The 16,374-nt window shown below is 37.6% G+C and overlaps 1 protein-coding gene across 4 annotated transcripts in view; it reads left to right on the forward strand.

Annotated features, from left to right (window-relative positions):
* The window catches only part of HIRA (histone chaperone HIRA-like protein), a 50,055-nt gene extending 45,282 nt beyond the window's left edge, over window positions 1-4,773 (forward strand). The window contains exons 6-11 of one of the 4 annotated variants that reach the window (XM_087675622.1): window positions 453-1,419; window positions 1,522-1,726; window positions 1,823-2,066; window positions 3,151-3,276; window positions 3,671-3,791; window positions 3,884-4,766. In XM_087675622.1, coding sequence (XP_087531748.1) covers window positions 453-1,419; window positions 1,522-1,726; window positions 1,823-2,066; window positions 3,151-3,276; window positions 3,671-3,791; window positions 3,884-4,033 — 1,813 coding nt within the window. In that variant the 3' untranslated portion in view covers window positions 4,034-4,766. Of the gene's footprint in view, window positions 1-452; window positions 1,420-1,521; window positions 1,727-1,822; window positions 2,067-3,150; window positions 3,277-3,670; window positions 3,792-3,883 lie in introns of all 4 variants that reach the window. The other 3 variants (XM_087675623.1, XM_087675624.1, XM_087675625.1) reach the window with 3 other exon arrangements.
* Window positions 4,774-16,374: the final 11,601 nt, after the last annotated feature.

Raw genomic sequence — 16,374 nt, forward strand, 5'->3', positions numbered from 1 at the left:
CGAATCTCTTCAATTTTTGGTGCAGGAATGTTTCTAGTAGGCTTTTGATACCCTCCAGTTTACATGGAAATGTCTGTTGCTTTAGCTGCCAGACTAACAGTCACCAAATTTTACAAGTTTTCCTCTTTCCATTTGTAAAATAGACAGAAGGAACAGTGTAGCAGGATGGATTTGTTATGGGTTAGCTTCTGTAAAGGTCTGATAGATTAGGTAGGAGCGTGAAAGGAAAATCTAAGGTTAAGTTTGTCATAGAGCTAACATGAAAGAATGAAAAATAGGATTCTTGCATTCACATCCTACTCTCCAATGTAATTAAATGTAAAGGCAAAGTAGGTCTGTATATCAGCTGTTGATGCTGAAAGTGTTTGCCTTAGCATTTGTATTAATAAGTTTATTTGAAGTTGGTTCTAGTTGTTTTGATAGTCATTGAGTTCGTTCATGTGATGCAACAGGAGCCCAGATGGTTACTCACTTTTCTGCTGCTCACTTGATGGTTCTGTGGCGGTGTTCCACTTTGAGGTCAAGGAACTGGGCTATAAGCTCTCAGACAGTGAGCTTGAGGACCTAAAAAAAAGCCGCTATGGAGACATGAGAGGCCGGCAAACCACATTGGCTGAATCTCCAGCACAACTGGCACTGGAAACATTAGCAGCCAAGCAGTGGGGCAGTAGCGAAAACCATACGGCTAACAATATGACCACTCCAGCCACTGTGCCAACCAGCACAAAAGTAGGACCACTGCCAGTCGCTGTGTCAGATGTACCAGGGGGACAAAGTTTGGATACTGCATCTACTACACTTGTTAAGGAAAGCCAACCAAGGATATCAAGCCCTGTCAAGCAGCGGGAATATAGACGGCCGGATGGTCGCAGGCGAATAATTCCAGAGCCTGTAGGTCCCCAGGTAAGGGATGAAATGATGGCAAATGGTGCTACGACTGCTCCGGCTACAGTGATGGGCCATAAATGTGATTCAACTGCCATGAATAATACTGAGACTGACAAGGGTACTGGGTCAGCAGAAGCTCTCAGGTCTGGTACTTCTGTCCGAGCAACTTCTGGTAATGTAATTGTTTTAGAAGTTGGGCTTTCCTCGGCTGATGCTGCTCAGATAGGCTGGATGGCCTCACACGGTGACATTGTCAAGAAAGCAGATAGTCAATTTGGTAAAGGTGTGCTTTCAATAAATGTCTATGATAAGGATGATGGGGCTAATTTACCCATTTGTCTGGAGGCAAGACCTCTCTTGGCTGCATCTGGTGGCTCAATAGCAAGCAGCAAGCAAGATGGATCAGAAACAGAAATTCTTTGCTCGAAAGCAGGAGAAGTCCAGTGGCATGATAGGTTGGCTGGGAAGGCTACTGCTATTGCTGGCAATTTGAACTTGTGGGCTGTTGGTACTGATGATGGTGCTTTACAGGTATCTTGTAGAGACTAACTTATTATTCTCAACACTGGATATTTGTATCTGTAAGTGTTTCTGATAAACATATAACTAAAGGAAACGTATGTTTTTAATCAGGTGTACTCGAAAGCAGGCAGGTTGACTATGCCAACCATGATGGTAGGATCGGCACCAGCATTTTTGGATTGTGATGAAGGGTGGAAACTTTTATTACTTACAAAACATGGAATTCTGTTCATGTGGGAACTTCTGCAAGTAAAATGTTTGGTCAAAGAGTCTGTCCTGCCTCTTCTGGCAGTCTCTGCTGATTCAGGTGATAAAGGTCAGTGCAAGATATGTTGTGATGCTTGTTCCTTAAACATTGGGTAAATCAATTTTTTGAAGCACATGTAGCCTATTGTTTCGCCCTCTCAAGCAGGTACACTCAGAGTGATCTCTGCAAGGATCTCAAGGTGTGGGGCTCCTTTGGTTGTCCTTGCGAATCGCCATGCTTTTCTTTTTCACATGGAAATGAGATGCTGGCAACGAGTGGCAGATGATCGCTTTCATGCATCAAGTTTTTTCAGCTCTTTACAAGGAAATATTGCAGCTGGAGTGAGTGAGTTAGCTTCACTTCAAGCCGCAGCAGCTGATGTATCTGTCCGCACTTTCAAATGGAATAGGTCAGCTTCAGTTTCTGGATAGAACAGCTTTTTCAAAATTTATTAGAGTGAATGAAGATTATTAAGTTTTCCTGGACAGGAAGCACAATCTTACTGTTTCTTGAACTTTCAAGTGGTATAGTCATGCTGTGTGGCTTATGCTATACCACATGTGTGTTATTGTGAATTCACACAATGCCTCACCATGATATGTGCTAGGAGGTCTGACCTTCCAACTGTTCACTTGGGAGACATCTTTGGCGGTCCACAATGCATCAGCCCTCTGCGTCACCAAGGGGCAGACATGCCCTGTGTCAGAATGCCCTTTTGTGTTCACCAAGAGAAATAGTGCCCTTGCAATGTACATTCTATGGCCTGAGATGGGATGAAAGATTGTTACACTTTTCAGAATACCTGAATGTATACATCTGTGGCAGTATGCTGAAACACGAGTTCTTGCAATCTTAATTCAATACCTGGAGAAGATTGCAGCCCACATGCTTGTAACCTAAGATGTTTTTGTGAAAATGTGTTGCTTGGGCCTGATGCATTAGTTTGTAGTAGCCTCTGTGTTGTGATTAGAGCATTTTTTATGGCCCATCATGCATAAAAACATGGCAATAAGTTCAGTGTTTTTTCGAGCATACTTCCCAAATTTCTAGACCATTCATAGTAGCCTTACCTTTATAGTCAATGAGAGCTTTCCAATGGCTCAGCATGCAGATCGACCTCAATCAATATATTTTCAAAGCACGTGCTGCACATGCTTCTGCATTTGCTTAGGAGAGTTTCACTTGGTATTGATGATTTCATAGTCCATTTCGCAGAAAACTCAACCGTATGAGCATCTAAAGATTCATCTCAGAAGTATGTGCTATGCAGGTTGCATCAAATGCCTTAGCACAGCCTAAACAAGTGGATCTTCCAAGTTTACCGTGTCAGAGTCAGTTTCTTGAGTTGCTTGAGTGGATTCTATTTCTCCCCATGCAATGCCTAGCATTTACAGTTGGCACACAGATGAGAGGAGATAATTTAGACAAGTAGCATCACCAGCCCCATCTGTGCTTGTTTGATTGTTTTCTGATGTTTGGCCTTTGTATGCCAGAAGCCTTCACGAAGATAAATACAGCACCAGGGCTCATTTAGAAACACAGATGGCAGCAGCTCTAACCATGAAGTCTTCAGATGATTACCAGCAACATCTGTTGTCATACGCTCGGTTTCTTGCAAGGTATAGGTACCTTTGAATGTATGCAAAATGATCTGCTAATATTCTATTTGGATTGAGGCTCTAGTTTCCGTGAGTCTTGTTACTTGTTTGTAAAGGCTCATGTTAAGCAGTATAGAGTCTCAAGTGCGATGTGGAGTTTGAAATTTAGAGCTGTGTAAGAAAACAACTAAGAAAGCATTGAAAATGCTTAAGAGACTTTGATACAAGCAAGCCAGCTTGATGGTTGAATACCTTTTATGGAATCTGTTATTTCTAATCACCAACAACTTTTATGAATTCTTGCCTATTATCACCACTGGGTGGTTGATTGCTGGTTGCTGATTATAACTGGATGTTTGGGAAGTGAGAAATGCTTCATCTTGCTGCTTTATTTTTTTGGTTTGGCTTTACATAGAGAGGGTGATGAAGCTCGATTAAGAGAGCTCTGTGAAGAACTACTTGGTCCTCCATTTCCTGTCCATCAGGGAATCAACATGCCTACAGCAGCCACTAGAAATTGGGAGCCAACTGTCCTGGTGAGGAAAATTTGATGTTCCAGAACAGGATTACCATGTGTGTTTGATTTCCTTTGGAAGTATTGGTCATCATATAGCAAACCTTGTCTCAGGGGTTGAAGAAGCAGGAACTACTGAAGACTAAAGTTCTACCTGCAATGGCTTCTGACAGAAGGGTACAACGTTTAGTGAATGAGATGATAGATTTGATGACAGAACAAGAATCAAGGCAACAAAATGTCATTTCGACTGTGGAATCCTGAGGCTGGCTGATGTCTCAGACAACTAACTACACTGAGCCCCTCTCAGGCTTCAAGTTCTGAGCTTATTCAAAAAATCAATCATGTGGTCGGTTGTTTTGTTTGATAAGCAAGGGTATTCATGTACCATATTTGGAAAAGCCTGCTGTACCATAATTGTATGAGGGCCGTTAGTGGCATATATGCAGGCTTTATCACCTGCACATTGTGATCTAGTTCAATCAACCTTGTTAAGATTGTTTTTTTTTCAGTACTAGAACTGCACACATGACCAATGTCCCTGAGACAGGATAGTGGCATATACGCAGGCTTTATCACCTGCACATAGTGATCTAGTTCAATCAACCTTATTAAGAATGTGCCTTTTTTTCAGTTCTACAACTGCACACGACCAATGTTCTCAAGAAAGATTACCATAGTTGAAATATAGCTTATGGTCGTATTTAGCTTTGGAAAATTATGTAAAGCAAACCAGGCAACTTGAGCATTATAGATAGCTGTGCTAAAATATAAAGAAGCATTTCCTTATTGCTACTGATAAAGGAACTATATAAGCCTATTGGATCAGCCATGGCCTCACTGCTACATGTAAAGGAAGCTCACTATTTTTCATGGCTTCATTGATCCATGTAACGGAAGATTCAAGTGAGCATGTCTAAAGTTCCTGCTGAGTGGTTAAAGATGGTGAGACAACAGTTGGTTTTTCATTTTGTACCAATGGCACCTCAAAGTGGTTTACTTGTGCCTATGGTGCATGAAGTGGGTTGTAACTAAAATCTAAATCTTGAAATGCATCCCTTTGTCCTATATGCCTTTGAGGTGTCTTAAAGGATGTTAACATGACTCTATCTCTCTCTCTCTCTCCACAGCTCAAAGGGGTCATAATACTTCAATCCATCACATTTTGTAGAGCATGGTATGCATGTCTACCCAATGTGAATTGCAAAAGAACATACACTAGCATAACTTACAGCATGACCAAGTGAAATTGTGAAGAAGGCAAGTAGAAAAGATGGTAAATGGGTAGTTTATCAAGTCGACAAGCCCATCATAGACTAGATTTTATTTTGTTATCAATATTTATGTTTAGATTTTCCTTTGTTGTGTTGTCAAACACTTGTATCACTGTATCGGGCAGTTGTGTGCCTCTTGTAGAAGCTAATAAGTAATTTTATTTCATTTCTAACCCTACAAAAGCCACAAAATCCAATCCAAAAAACTAAGGGAAGGAATTGTGGCATCTCTTTTAAAAGCATAGCGAAGATTACTTGTATTGCTTTATAGAACATTTAATGATTGCTGAACACTTTGATTTGCTAATGGGTTTGATGTGTCCAAGAACATACCATTTTGGTGAGTTTTACAAGTGATGTCAACGTTGTGGCCATTGTGAAGAATAGGCACGAGTATCACATTAAGTTCCATGCCAATGCTTTACACAACTTTAGTCAGAGTTTACATCCACATTTTAGATAGTGTGTTTATGTTTGAGTAAAACACCAATGCTGTAAAGTAAGTAATTGTTTTGAAATTTTGTAAGGTTACTAAAAAGGATCAACCAAATTGATATAACTTGTCTAATTATATTAGGTCATTTCAGGAAAAAATTATTGTCACTCTATGAATCACTCATGTTTCATTTTCTAAATAGTAATGTGAAAAAAATTCAAGTAGGTTTTTTAATGTGGTTAGATTGTTGGAACTCTAAGGCATACAAATATTGTATAATTTAGCCTTTAAACTTCATACGGTAAAATATTCATATTAAATGGTTAGGTTTTTATTGAACTTTAATTTTTTTCTTTCATCAATAAGGTTGTTTTCATGTGGATGCTTTTTGTGCTTCACTTTGTGTACAATGGAAAAATAACATTTTGATCTTAGCTACCTTGTAATCATCATTGCTATGTTAATTTGGCATGATAATTTCAATACCATGTAGTAGACTTCATTTATAGCTTGAGCTAATTGCTTTAAGTAAGATTTAGGAGTGTTTATTAAGGAGCTTCACAATTTTCAATGCATAATTCATGCAAACAACATGAATACTACAAGAAGTTTGAGGGGGTTTGATACTTGGGCTTGTAATCAATCTTTGTATTTTGAAATGATCTTAGCTTTGACATATTTGATTTCAAGATAATGATAAGGCTTGGCTAACTACTCCAAGGCCAATGTATTGCGTTGCTTACCTTTCAAGAATGGTGACACTTATATTTGAGTATGCAAGTGTTAAAAGTGTAGTGTATTTCCTTGAAACAAGGGGCAAGGCTTTTCATTTATATCCAATAACTATTCAATGTAACAATACAATATACAATCTATCAATATGATCATTCTAAATTATGATGACTCATAAAATGAAATCAAAATTTGAGCTTGTGTGAAAAATGCCATAACACTACAACATAATGTTGGAGATGTTTAAAGCCTCTTGTTGATATGAGAATAAAATATGGACTTAAGGATCTCATTGGAATTAAACTCATTTCTTATGTAGCAAGGCTTCATATTATAGAGTTAAGAGGGATTAAGAGTAGTCACAAAAGCAAAGAAAATCAAATATATTGTATTGTGAAATTTTGCAGCACACACATGGGTGCACATGCACATGTGCATGGGTGTAGGAAGACTCCATATTATAGAGTTAGAGGGATTAATAGTGATCACTAAAGTAATTAAAATAAGATATAGCATTTATTGAATTGTGAAATTTTGCAATACATACCCCTACGTACACACACATGCACATATACATGTGCACACATGCATGTGTGTGTGTGGAGAGAGAGAGAGAGAGAGAGAGAGAGAGAGAGAGAGAGAGAGAGAGAGAGAGAGAGAGAGAGAGAGAGAGAGAGAGAGAGAGAGAGAGAGAGAGAGAGAGAGAGAATTGAAGCAAATTAGATTTATTCACATGCCACATGCCACATGCCATGTCTTTATATTTAGAAGATGAGTGAGTGTATTGTTTCTCACTCTTTTTGTGAATTTAAGCAAATTAGATCTATTCACATGCTGTCTTTATATTTAGAAGATGAGGGAGTGTAATGTTTCTTGCTCTTTGTGGAGTTTCAATTGAATTAGTTGGCCAGCTTAGCAAAGTGGATGGTCAGTGGATGCTTGGACTTCTTGTGGGTGGACTTGCAAGGATGGTTAGTCATCTTATATTTTGGGAAAACTTGGGGTGTTGGTTGTCTCGCCTCCCCTAGCCCATGTGGTATCTCATAAGAGAGTAAAGCTTTGTCTTTGGTCTAGAGCTTTCTTTTGCTAGGGGCTTTTAGTTTTCTTTTGTTTGAGGCTCAACATCTATCATACATCCCACATACTAGCATTTATATTGTTTCAAAAGATTATTTAATTTGACTACACATGCTATTTTTTGTGTGTGTGTTCTCTCTTATCCTTTTTGCTCCATAAACATTAGTTCTTACTTTGTTTGTGATAATATATGGATTGATCCATTTATGTTTAAAGGATTCATTACATTTTTCTTTTTATTAATATAATAAAATTAATATATCTCTACACTCATATCCTTTTGTATGGTATTATTGTCCTAAGTTCTTTTTTGTTTTGTGTTATGGCCTCTCAAGTCCACAACAGAAACAGATGAAACACTAACTTGAAATATCCCTATTGCTACAGACAACTTCTTGAATTGATAGATATATTAAACATTTAATATTCAAGACCAAGCTATAGACATAAGATACGTATTATAATCATCCATAAAACACCACTCTCTTGAAAAATATTAATCAGATTACTATGATCACGACCATTCTTGAATGAATAACTTGACATAAACAAGAGAATCACACATAAGCAACCATACCCTAGTGATGTCTTGAAGATCTTCTCATTTTCACAACCAAAAGATTTGAAAAGATACAATTGATAATACCTAGGATAGGGGCCATCCTTCTGGGTGAAATCATATGACATCCAAGGTCACTTTCAAAATGCTGATTCTATGTGCATACACATACAAATACTAAGGTAGAAAATTAATAAATTGATGATACAATTCAAGCCCTAACACTTGGCATAACCCGGTGGATGATTGGGATAAATAGGACTCGAATCCACCAACATACAACTAAGTATCATAAAACATAAGAATTGACTAGTATGCAAACTAACTCAGAGAACACAATGATATCTTGCCAGAGGTGTTGCACCCTGTGGTAAGCCACATTGAGCAGCAAGAGTAGAGTCCCTTTAGGATACTCAAAGCCCTCTTGTGTAGTTGCATAACTAGTACTAAGTGTTATTGAAATGAAGCTAAAAAATATCATGAATGAAAACAAAAAGTATAATAGCAACAGAAGCTAAAAAGTGAATGTAGAGACATAAGGTGTAATATCCTTGCATGAAGACAACTCCACAACCGATTGATTAACACCAAGCACTATAGCAGAATCATGATCCATATATTTGAACTCTTCATTGGCTTCATGAAGCACCCCTTGAAGTACATGATCCTTTAAAAGTTTTTATGCTGCAACAAGGAAGCCACATAGTCATTACTTTGCCTTTTTGCTGCCAAGGCATTGTCCAATTTTTCTATCAAGTCCAAGCATTTCGTCTCTAACTCATGGACCTTATAAGCCAATGCTTGCTTGTCTTCAAATAATGAGTCATTTTCTACTGAAACGAACAAATCCTTAAGCATGGTATATGTCCTAGATATAACACCATCAAATTTCTTAAGAACCATTTTCCATGCATTTTTGACATCACCCAATAAAGCATTTTTGATATTGTGTAATTCAGATTTCTATCGATGCATCCACATCAGCCTCTAGGTTTTGCAAAATCTGCGTCTTCACCTCTTATAAAGGCTAAAGTTTCTCTAACGAGAGTTAATGCTCAACCTATAACGTGACATACATTTCCATAAAACTCTCTATTTCAGCCACATATTTACTCCTAAGTTCATGGGTCCATCTCTCAAACAAAGTAGTAGACATTTTGCCCTTATCAACCACTTGTTGTATCCCTACTATCTTCTCCATGCTTTGATTCCAATGCATCATATTCAGCTTGCTTTTCGTGTAATTGCTTAGCCAAAGTTTCAAATTTCTGTTTTTCAGTATAGAGTTGAACTTGAAAAATTTTCATCATTGCGACAGTCTGATTATTATCCTCATCATATTGTAGCAAATAGACCAATACTTTATACATAACATCAACTGCATCTGTAACACTAGTAACATTCAAACCATCAATCATAGAATGCTTAGAAGTACATGGAACATTGACCGCATGAGCATCGCATGCTCATCAACAGATTGATCCTTAGCATGAAGTTTAGAATCAAGAGAAACATCCTGATACTCATCTTTCGGCATATGCATACTCCATAGCCAAATCTTTCCAAATTTCTACTTCCTTTTAGAATACATTTGACCTTCAACTTTAGGTATGTCCACATTGCCCTATTTTAGTGCATCCATTGCATCATCAAGACAGGCTATCCCTTTTGAAAGATTTAGAAGCAACATGTTTAGCAAAGTTCACCTCACAACCAACATACACTAGATCCATATAAATGGCTTGCTTGTCCTTATCACCATCAGACAAAACATCTGCATCATCAACATCATCCGACAAACCATTTGGATTCGATTTCAAAACATCCCATTTTGGACTTATGAAACACCTTGGTCTTAGAAATCTCGATTCAATTTCAAAATAGAACATTTGCATCATCAACATCATCTGATAAACCATTTGGATTCAATTTCAAAACATCCCATTTTGGACTTGTGCAACACCTTCTCATAGTAGATAATTCCACATGTCTCTCGAGCAATACTATCAATCTTGGTAAACATCATAAAACTGCTCCATGAACCAATGCAATTGCAATTTGTGAATTGCATCAAGCTTTTTCAAGACATAAATGTTCCTTGGACCTATGGGATCATCGAAAGCATGATTCATCAACTCTTCAAAACATCACCACGATGTTGGATTGGCATTTAATGGGAGAGAAAAGACATGACTAACCATTTCAGTAGTCAATTCCAGTGATGCATGAATATTTGAAGACCATCTATCTCATTGCAATTGAGCATAAGCATATAGCGCGTGATTTTTACCAAACACATTCTGTGTACATCCTCATCACAACATCAAGAACAAGGATATAATCAACAAATGGAGAATCGATAGCACTTAGACTAGGGAGAATATTAGTAGGCTTAGGAGTTACCTCCTCCTCTTTGTTCTACCTGAGCTTGTCATCGTCACCAAATTCAACATCATCATCCTTGTCAACATCTACTCGAGCACATTTGGAGAGCAATAACTTGCATGTTGATGACCAATGAGTGTGTGTCATGGTGGCTGCAATAGGTCAATCCTGGAGTGGCAATGGTGAGAAAGAAAAACGACTAGTTTCAAGCTCCATTTGAAAGGAGAAGTCCAAGTCCACTTAAGCTTTCCCCCTTTTGTGCCAAATGTGAAATCACGCTCATGAGTATGTGACTCTTTTCACAAATACATGTTCTTAGTTGATTGCTTTTTCCAAGTGGGAATAATAAGATTAATGAGCGTATAATAAGGTTGAACCAACCTTTTAAGCCTAAAACCATTCGTCACAAGTTTAATACATTGCCTTTTAGATCTTTCAACATAAATGTACCTTGTCTAAAGTCCTTCCAAACGATGAATGGTTTGGCATACAGAAGCTTTAATTTGCCTAAAAATTTTTCAAGTCTTGAATTGTAGACCACAACTCAATCCCCCTCTTCAAAAATTTTTCTTTTAATATGCATATTCTGTATAATGTATAAAGGAGTTGATAATGTATTGAGGAGCTATGTAACTCTTGATACATAGGTAACCAACAACTTGTCATCATGTAACTTCAAAGGCTATTCCATCCTATGCTACACAGACATTTCAGGATCTAGCTTGTGTTCTATAGCAATTCTCAAGCTTGGAACCACAAACTCAATAGGCACCATAACCTCTAATCCATATACCAACCTGTTGGTGTAAGTCCTATTGTAACCTTGTATGCAGTCTTGAAAGCCCATAAAGTAGAATCTAGCTTTGCATCCCAATCCTTCCTATTATCCTCAACTATTTTCTAAAAAATACAGAGTAAAATCTTGTTGGAACTCTTTGCTTGCCCATTATCCTCTGCAGATGATAGGGAGTGGGCCTTTTATGTAATATCATGTGCCTCTTGGCCTCCATTGATGCTTGCAATGCTAGTGTGGTGGTGGTGGTGGAGCTAGGGGAGGTGGCTTGTGCATGGGATTTCTAGGGGGGCGTCTCCGGGCTGCATGCTTGGTGCGTGCCATGTCTTCTACGAGAGAAAACTCAAAACTCAAAAGTGAAATGTGCAAAATGAGGTGAAACTTTAAACTTATAGCAAAACTTTTAAAAAACCCTTAAACTTGAATTAATGTATCCAGGCTTTGGAAAAATATTACCAGTGATCCGATTGACGTGAAATTTTACATGTGGGCTCCTCTAGGATACATCAACTACCCCCAAAAAAATTGGCCTCATCAGAAGTCTCTAGGACACTTGTCCGAAGGCTGCGTCTGGGGCCTTGAATCCCCAGATTTAGAGCCCCAGATGTGAGCCTTTGGATAGGTGTCCCAGAGGCTTATGATAGGGCCAATTTTTTAATATCCACGAGTTTTTATGATGCCCGACATGTGGGTGAGGTTTCACTACATTTCAATTTATAAAATTGATGGTTCAGTCATTTTTTGAAAATGCAATAACTGGTTGATAACAGAAAAACTCATCACCACCGAATGCGTGTAACTGCATATTAAATGTGTTGTCAACCAAACTACGTGAAATATTGGAAACTTAAAAACTCAAAAAATAAGTCATGGGTCAAATTGAATATTGCATATCGAATATAGTATTGTCAAACCACTAAATACAATAAAGATATAGTGCATCGGCCCATGTACAATTGATCACTGATGTGTGAATGATTGCGTATTGAATTTATCCTTAACAAAACTACTTTCAAAATTAGAAACTTGGAAATACACACAATACAAATCATGGCAAAATAGAATATCAAATATCAGATTTGACATTAGGAAACCATGAAATACACGGTAGATAGTGCATCGCACCAAGTACAACTAGAGCTAGGAAAAATTTAGCTTCATTTTGCAAGCCACTGCTATCAAATACTTGAAGGTCTACTGGAAAGATAACCGAAAACTAAGCTTCTTACAATCTACAACCAAACCTGAGATAAAAACATAGATCCAATTCCAAGGTGGCTTCTCAAAGCATATTGTTGACATTAAGATTAAATACATCCTTGCTGTTGCAGATCCTACGAGAACAAGAACCATATTCTAGTTCTAGTGTATCCAAATTGGCACCCTATTTTGGAAATACCACTAACAAGGGTTCACTTTTGCACATTGCATTATTTGATTAGAATAATTGAGAAGCTAGTATATGAATATATATGTTTTTCATACAAGATGCAGCCTGTTGTTAGAAGCTAATGCTACATGCAAGAAGGTAGAACAAGTCCTCTCTGAAGTTAGATTGCACGAGGGCCAAGTAGAAATAAAAAAGGATGAGAAAAAAAATTAGGAAAGAGTGGAAATATCCCTTGTAAACTATGCTTTGGTGGACCTAAGGCTAGGAAGTTTATATCTCCACCTCAAGATGAGCAAGATAATATACTTGTAAAACAACCGGAGAAGTATGAAGCACGGAAAAATTTGCACGTTGCTATTTTGGATTGGAGCAATGGGGGACGAACAAGGATTACAAAGGTAGAAGTGTGGATACACCTAGATAGATTAGTAGCTCTCTTACAAAAGTTGAGGTTTAGGGATGGTGATGCCAATACATTTTAAGACACAGTTGCTAAATTTCATAAGTCCATGGTGGAGGCATGGACTACAAACAGTATAACACACTACATGGTCAGTATTGACACTATTACAAAAAAATATCATCATTTCGGATTAGTTTGTGTTTCTAATCTCTCTTCTTGTCCAGCATATACTTGAAGCACATGGTCCATACTTTGCAGATCAAGGAAGTTTGGCTGTATGGTCAACTCAAGGCATGGAATGATCTCATTGGACAAGCTCATTGTGCTTTTCAAAAGGCAACTGACCATGGAGGTGGTGTCAATGATTCCAATTCTATGAGGCAATTATTACAATGGTGGCATAGGAGATTAGAGATACGATATGAGAAAAAAGAAAAGAAGTCCAAAACCTCTCAAGGAGAATTTATAAGTAGGGCAATATATGAAGTGAGAAAAGCAAGATATGAAAATAACACAACTAGACAATACCACATAGAATGGTTGGCAACCCAAGAGAGAGATGGTAAGAAATGGAGACCTAGATAAAGATAATACTTTTGATGCATTTAGAGTCCACGAGAGAGCATAGGTACCCAAGATATGACACATCAATACTCCTATCTTTAACATGAGATGTCTTGCAAATGTTGTTTAAAATTTCGAAGGTTTGTCACTATGTTTTTCAAAGTCGATTTTAAACTATGTTTTTTAATTATGAAAAGTCGATTTCAAAATCCTAAGAGAAAGATATGAAAATTCCAAACCTTGGAACATTCATTGGCCTAGACACAGAGAGAGGCATGAGGGGGGTGGTAGGAGATAGAGAGAGGCAGGGATGGGGTGGAGAAATGAAATGAAATGATAAATTTAAAGTTCATTTACACCACAATAAGTTTAAAATTTTCGTACTTAAGTCAAGTCTCTCCTTTTATTTTTTCCCATTACTCTTCACTCTACCCTCCACCTTTCTATCCTTCATCATCACAACCATGGCACATTCTAAGCTTCCTATCAAGAAGACACCTGCAAGAGCAAGAGCTCAACACTCTTTCAAATCTAGTGAGCATACTGTGAGTGACAAACGTCCCTTGGTGGTGGCTGACAACAGTGGCCCTATTGTAGCTAATAATGGTGGTGCTACTGTGTCCAACAATGGTGGACCTAGTGTGGTTAATAATGTTGTTTTATCATTGTCCATAAATGGTGGTCCACATGCTCCAGTTGCTCCACCTCCCACTACTGCTCCAATCATGTGTTGGAGGACCTTGTTGTCCTACCTTGGAAAGCCATTCTTTCTTTCCATATTTCCCTTTCTCCCTAGTTTGCATGTAGTATATCCACAAAATTTTTGCATTCGCTGCATTTGATAAACCAAACATACACTTCAATGTTTTTAAATCACCTGCAAGATGCCATTCAACTTGATAGTCCTCAAACCCCTTGATGCGTAAAATTGCTCCATTATTTTGCTGTTGAATAACACTGGGTATATTAGTGAGGTTAAGAAAAACTTTAAGTACTTCATGGTCCTCCTTTGGTACTTCAAATGTTGCAAGCCACTATATTTCATTCTCTGATTTTACAGTGAAGTATAAAGGATGGTTTTCATCGATGTTGGGATCCAATGCTCAATTCATAAGTGTTATACTCACACACTGAAGTTTTTGCCCCATAATAATCTCACTCTCATCAAGTTTGAGGATAAACTTAAGCTTGCATCTACATTCTTCCATAGACATATTGTAGAACTTGACCATAGCAATCTGAACCCAATACAAATACAACTTCTTTGGAACCATACCTCAATATGTGTGTATTTTCTAGATGCATTGGCTCAACAATTAGCCCTAAAAATTTCTCATTTAGTTGTTTTCGAGCCTTCTTCACGTGAAATGGTTTTGATAGAGGCATTACTCGCTTAGTTTTGAAGACTTGCTTAAATCCTGTATCCAATCATTGATAGAGAATACTATATGACTCATAACTCATTCCCACCTTGTCACATAATCCCTGAGCATTTGTAGCAGTAAACAAGTTGCTCACATCCCTAAGATGTTGACTTGTGACACCATCTACAATGTCCCTAAATTTATGATTTTCCAATGCCTTTTTTACCATATCCTTGCTTAGGACTTTGGCAATAATATCATTCTCTGCACGAGGGAATATATTTCTCATTGTAGCAGATTGAGCATATATTCGCCGTCTATGATATTGTCCACTTCCTTTGGTCAATTGGTGAATTGATTTAACTAATTGGATACATTGATGTGCTTCTTTGGTTTTTAAAGTGGGCCCAATCTCCAAAGTTTTTGTGAGCTTCCTCTTTATGTTTCGACTCTCCTTCTCCAAGTCCATAACTTTAGACTGTAACTCCATATTCTGCACGTGTAGCATGCATAGCATCTTCAATGACACACATTGCTTGTTGTAGGCTTTGGTTCTCCCTATCCTTCTCAACCAATAATCTATCCTTTTCCATCAAAGACTACACATTCCCTTGTAATCGTCTGCATATTTGTCAAGGCTTGATGAACCCTTGCAAATCCTTGTGTGACAAGTTTGCATGTGCATCCATACAATCCTTCATTGCCTTCATAAACAAACTTTACAAATGATGTAAGCCCTTCAAATTGTGGTGGCCTTTGAGTGACTGGATTAGATGGATAAATGCACCCATCAACCCAAATGTTCACATTTTTTCCCCCTGCATTTCTCTCTTGTTGCATTCTATATCTTATTACATCATCCCTTTCTACAGTTCTTTTGAACATTGGTACATATTCATCCTCCAACTGAAAGTGAATATCTCTCTTTCTCTTGGTACATCCTACACTTGCATCCTGTAAAGAAAAATATATGCCAATTTTAACTTGGATTAACATTCAAATCACACAATTACACCCCTTTGATTCACTATATTTGTGTTATTTTTTATCCAGTTGGATCTTGTCTCTTTCTCTTGATTTCAGTCATGATGGACCCTAATCAATCCCTAATCTACCTATAATCTTAGATTTTAATCTACCTCTCATCAGCATCCAATCTTATCTTCTGTTCTATCCAAAATATTCTCTCTCTCTCTCTCTCTCTCTCTCTCTCCCCTCAAGAAGAATTGATCAAATATATTTAAACACATTTATACAGAAGCTTGGCTAGTGGAGAACAATAACATCATCTTATCTTCTACCCTAATTTACTCTCTGTCACTCTATCGCTTATTTTCTTAGTTCATCTCACACAGTCCTCTCTCTTTCTCCTCCCTTCTTTGTCTGTCTGTCTCTCTATCTCTGTCTTTGTCTCTGTCTCTGTCTCTCTTTATGAATTGACACTTAAGGATTAAATAACAACTATGAAGAATAATAACATCATAGAGATTAAAAAAATAAAGATACTTCCATTATCACCTGATTGCTTGTAGTATAGAGTGTTGAAGAGGAAGATATCTTATAGCATAGTATTGAAGAGGGAGATTGCTTGTAGTAGGGTAGAGAGTGTTGTAGATAGAGATTATTTG

Source organism: Lygodium microphyllum, chromosome 4 (assembly GCF_053477565.2).
Source record: "Lygodium microphyllum isolate KBCC chromosome 4, Lygodium_microphyllum_v1.1.10, whole genome shotgun sequence".
Taxonomy (NCBI): domain Eukaryota; kingdom Viridiplantae; phylum Streptophyta; class Polypodiopsida; order Schizaeales; family Lygodiaceae; genus Lygodium; species Lygodium microphyllum.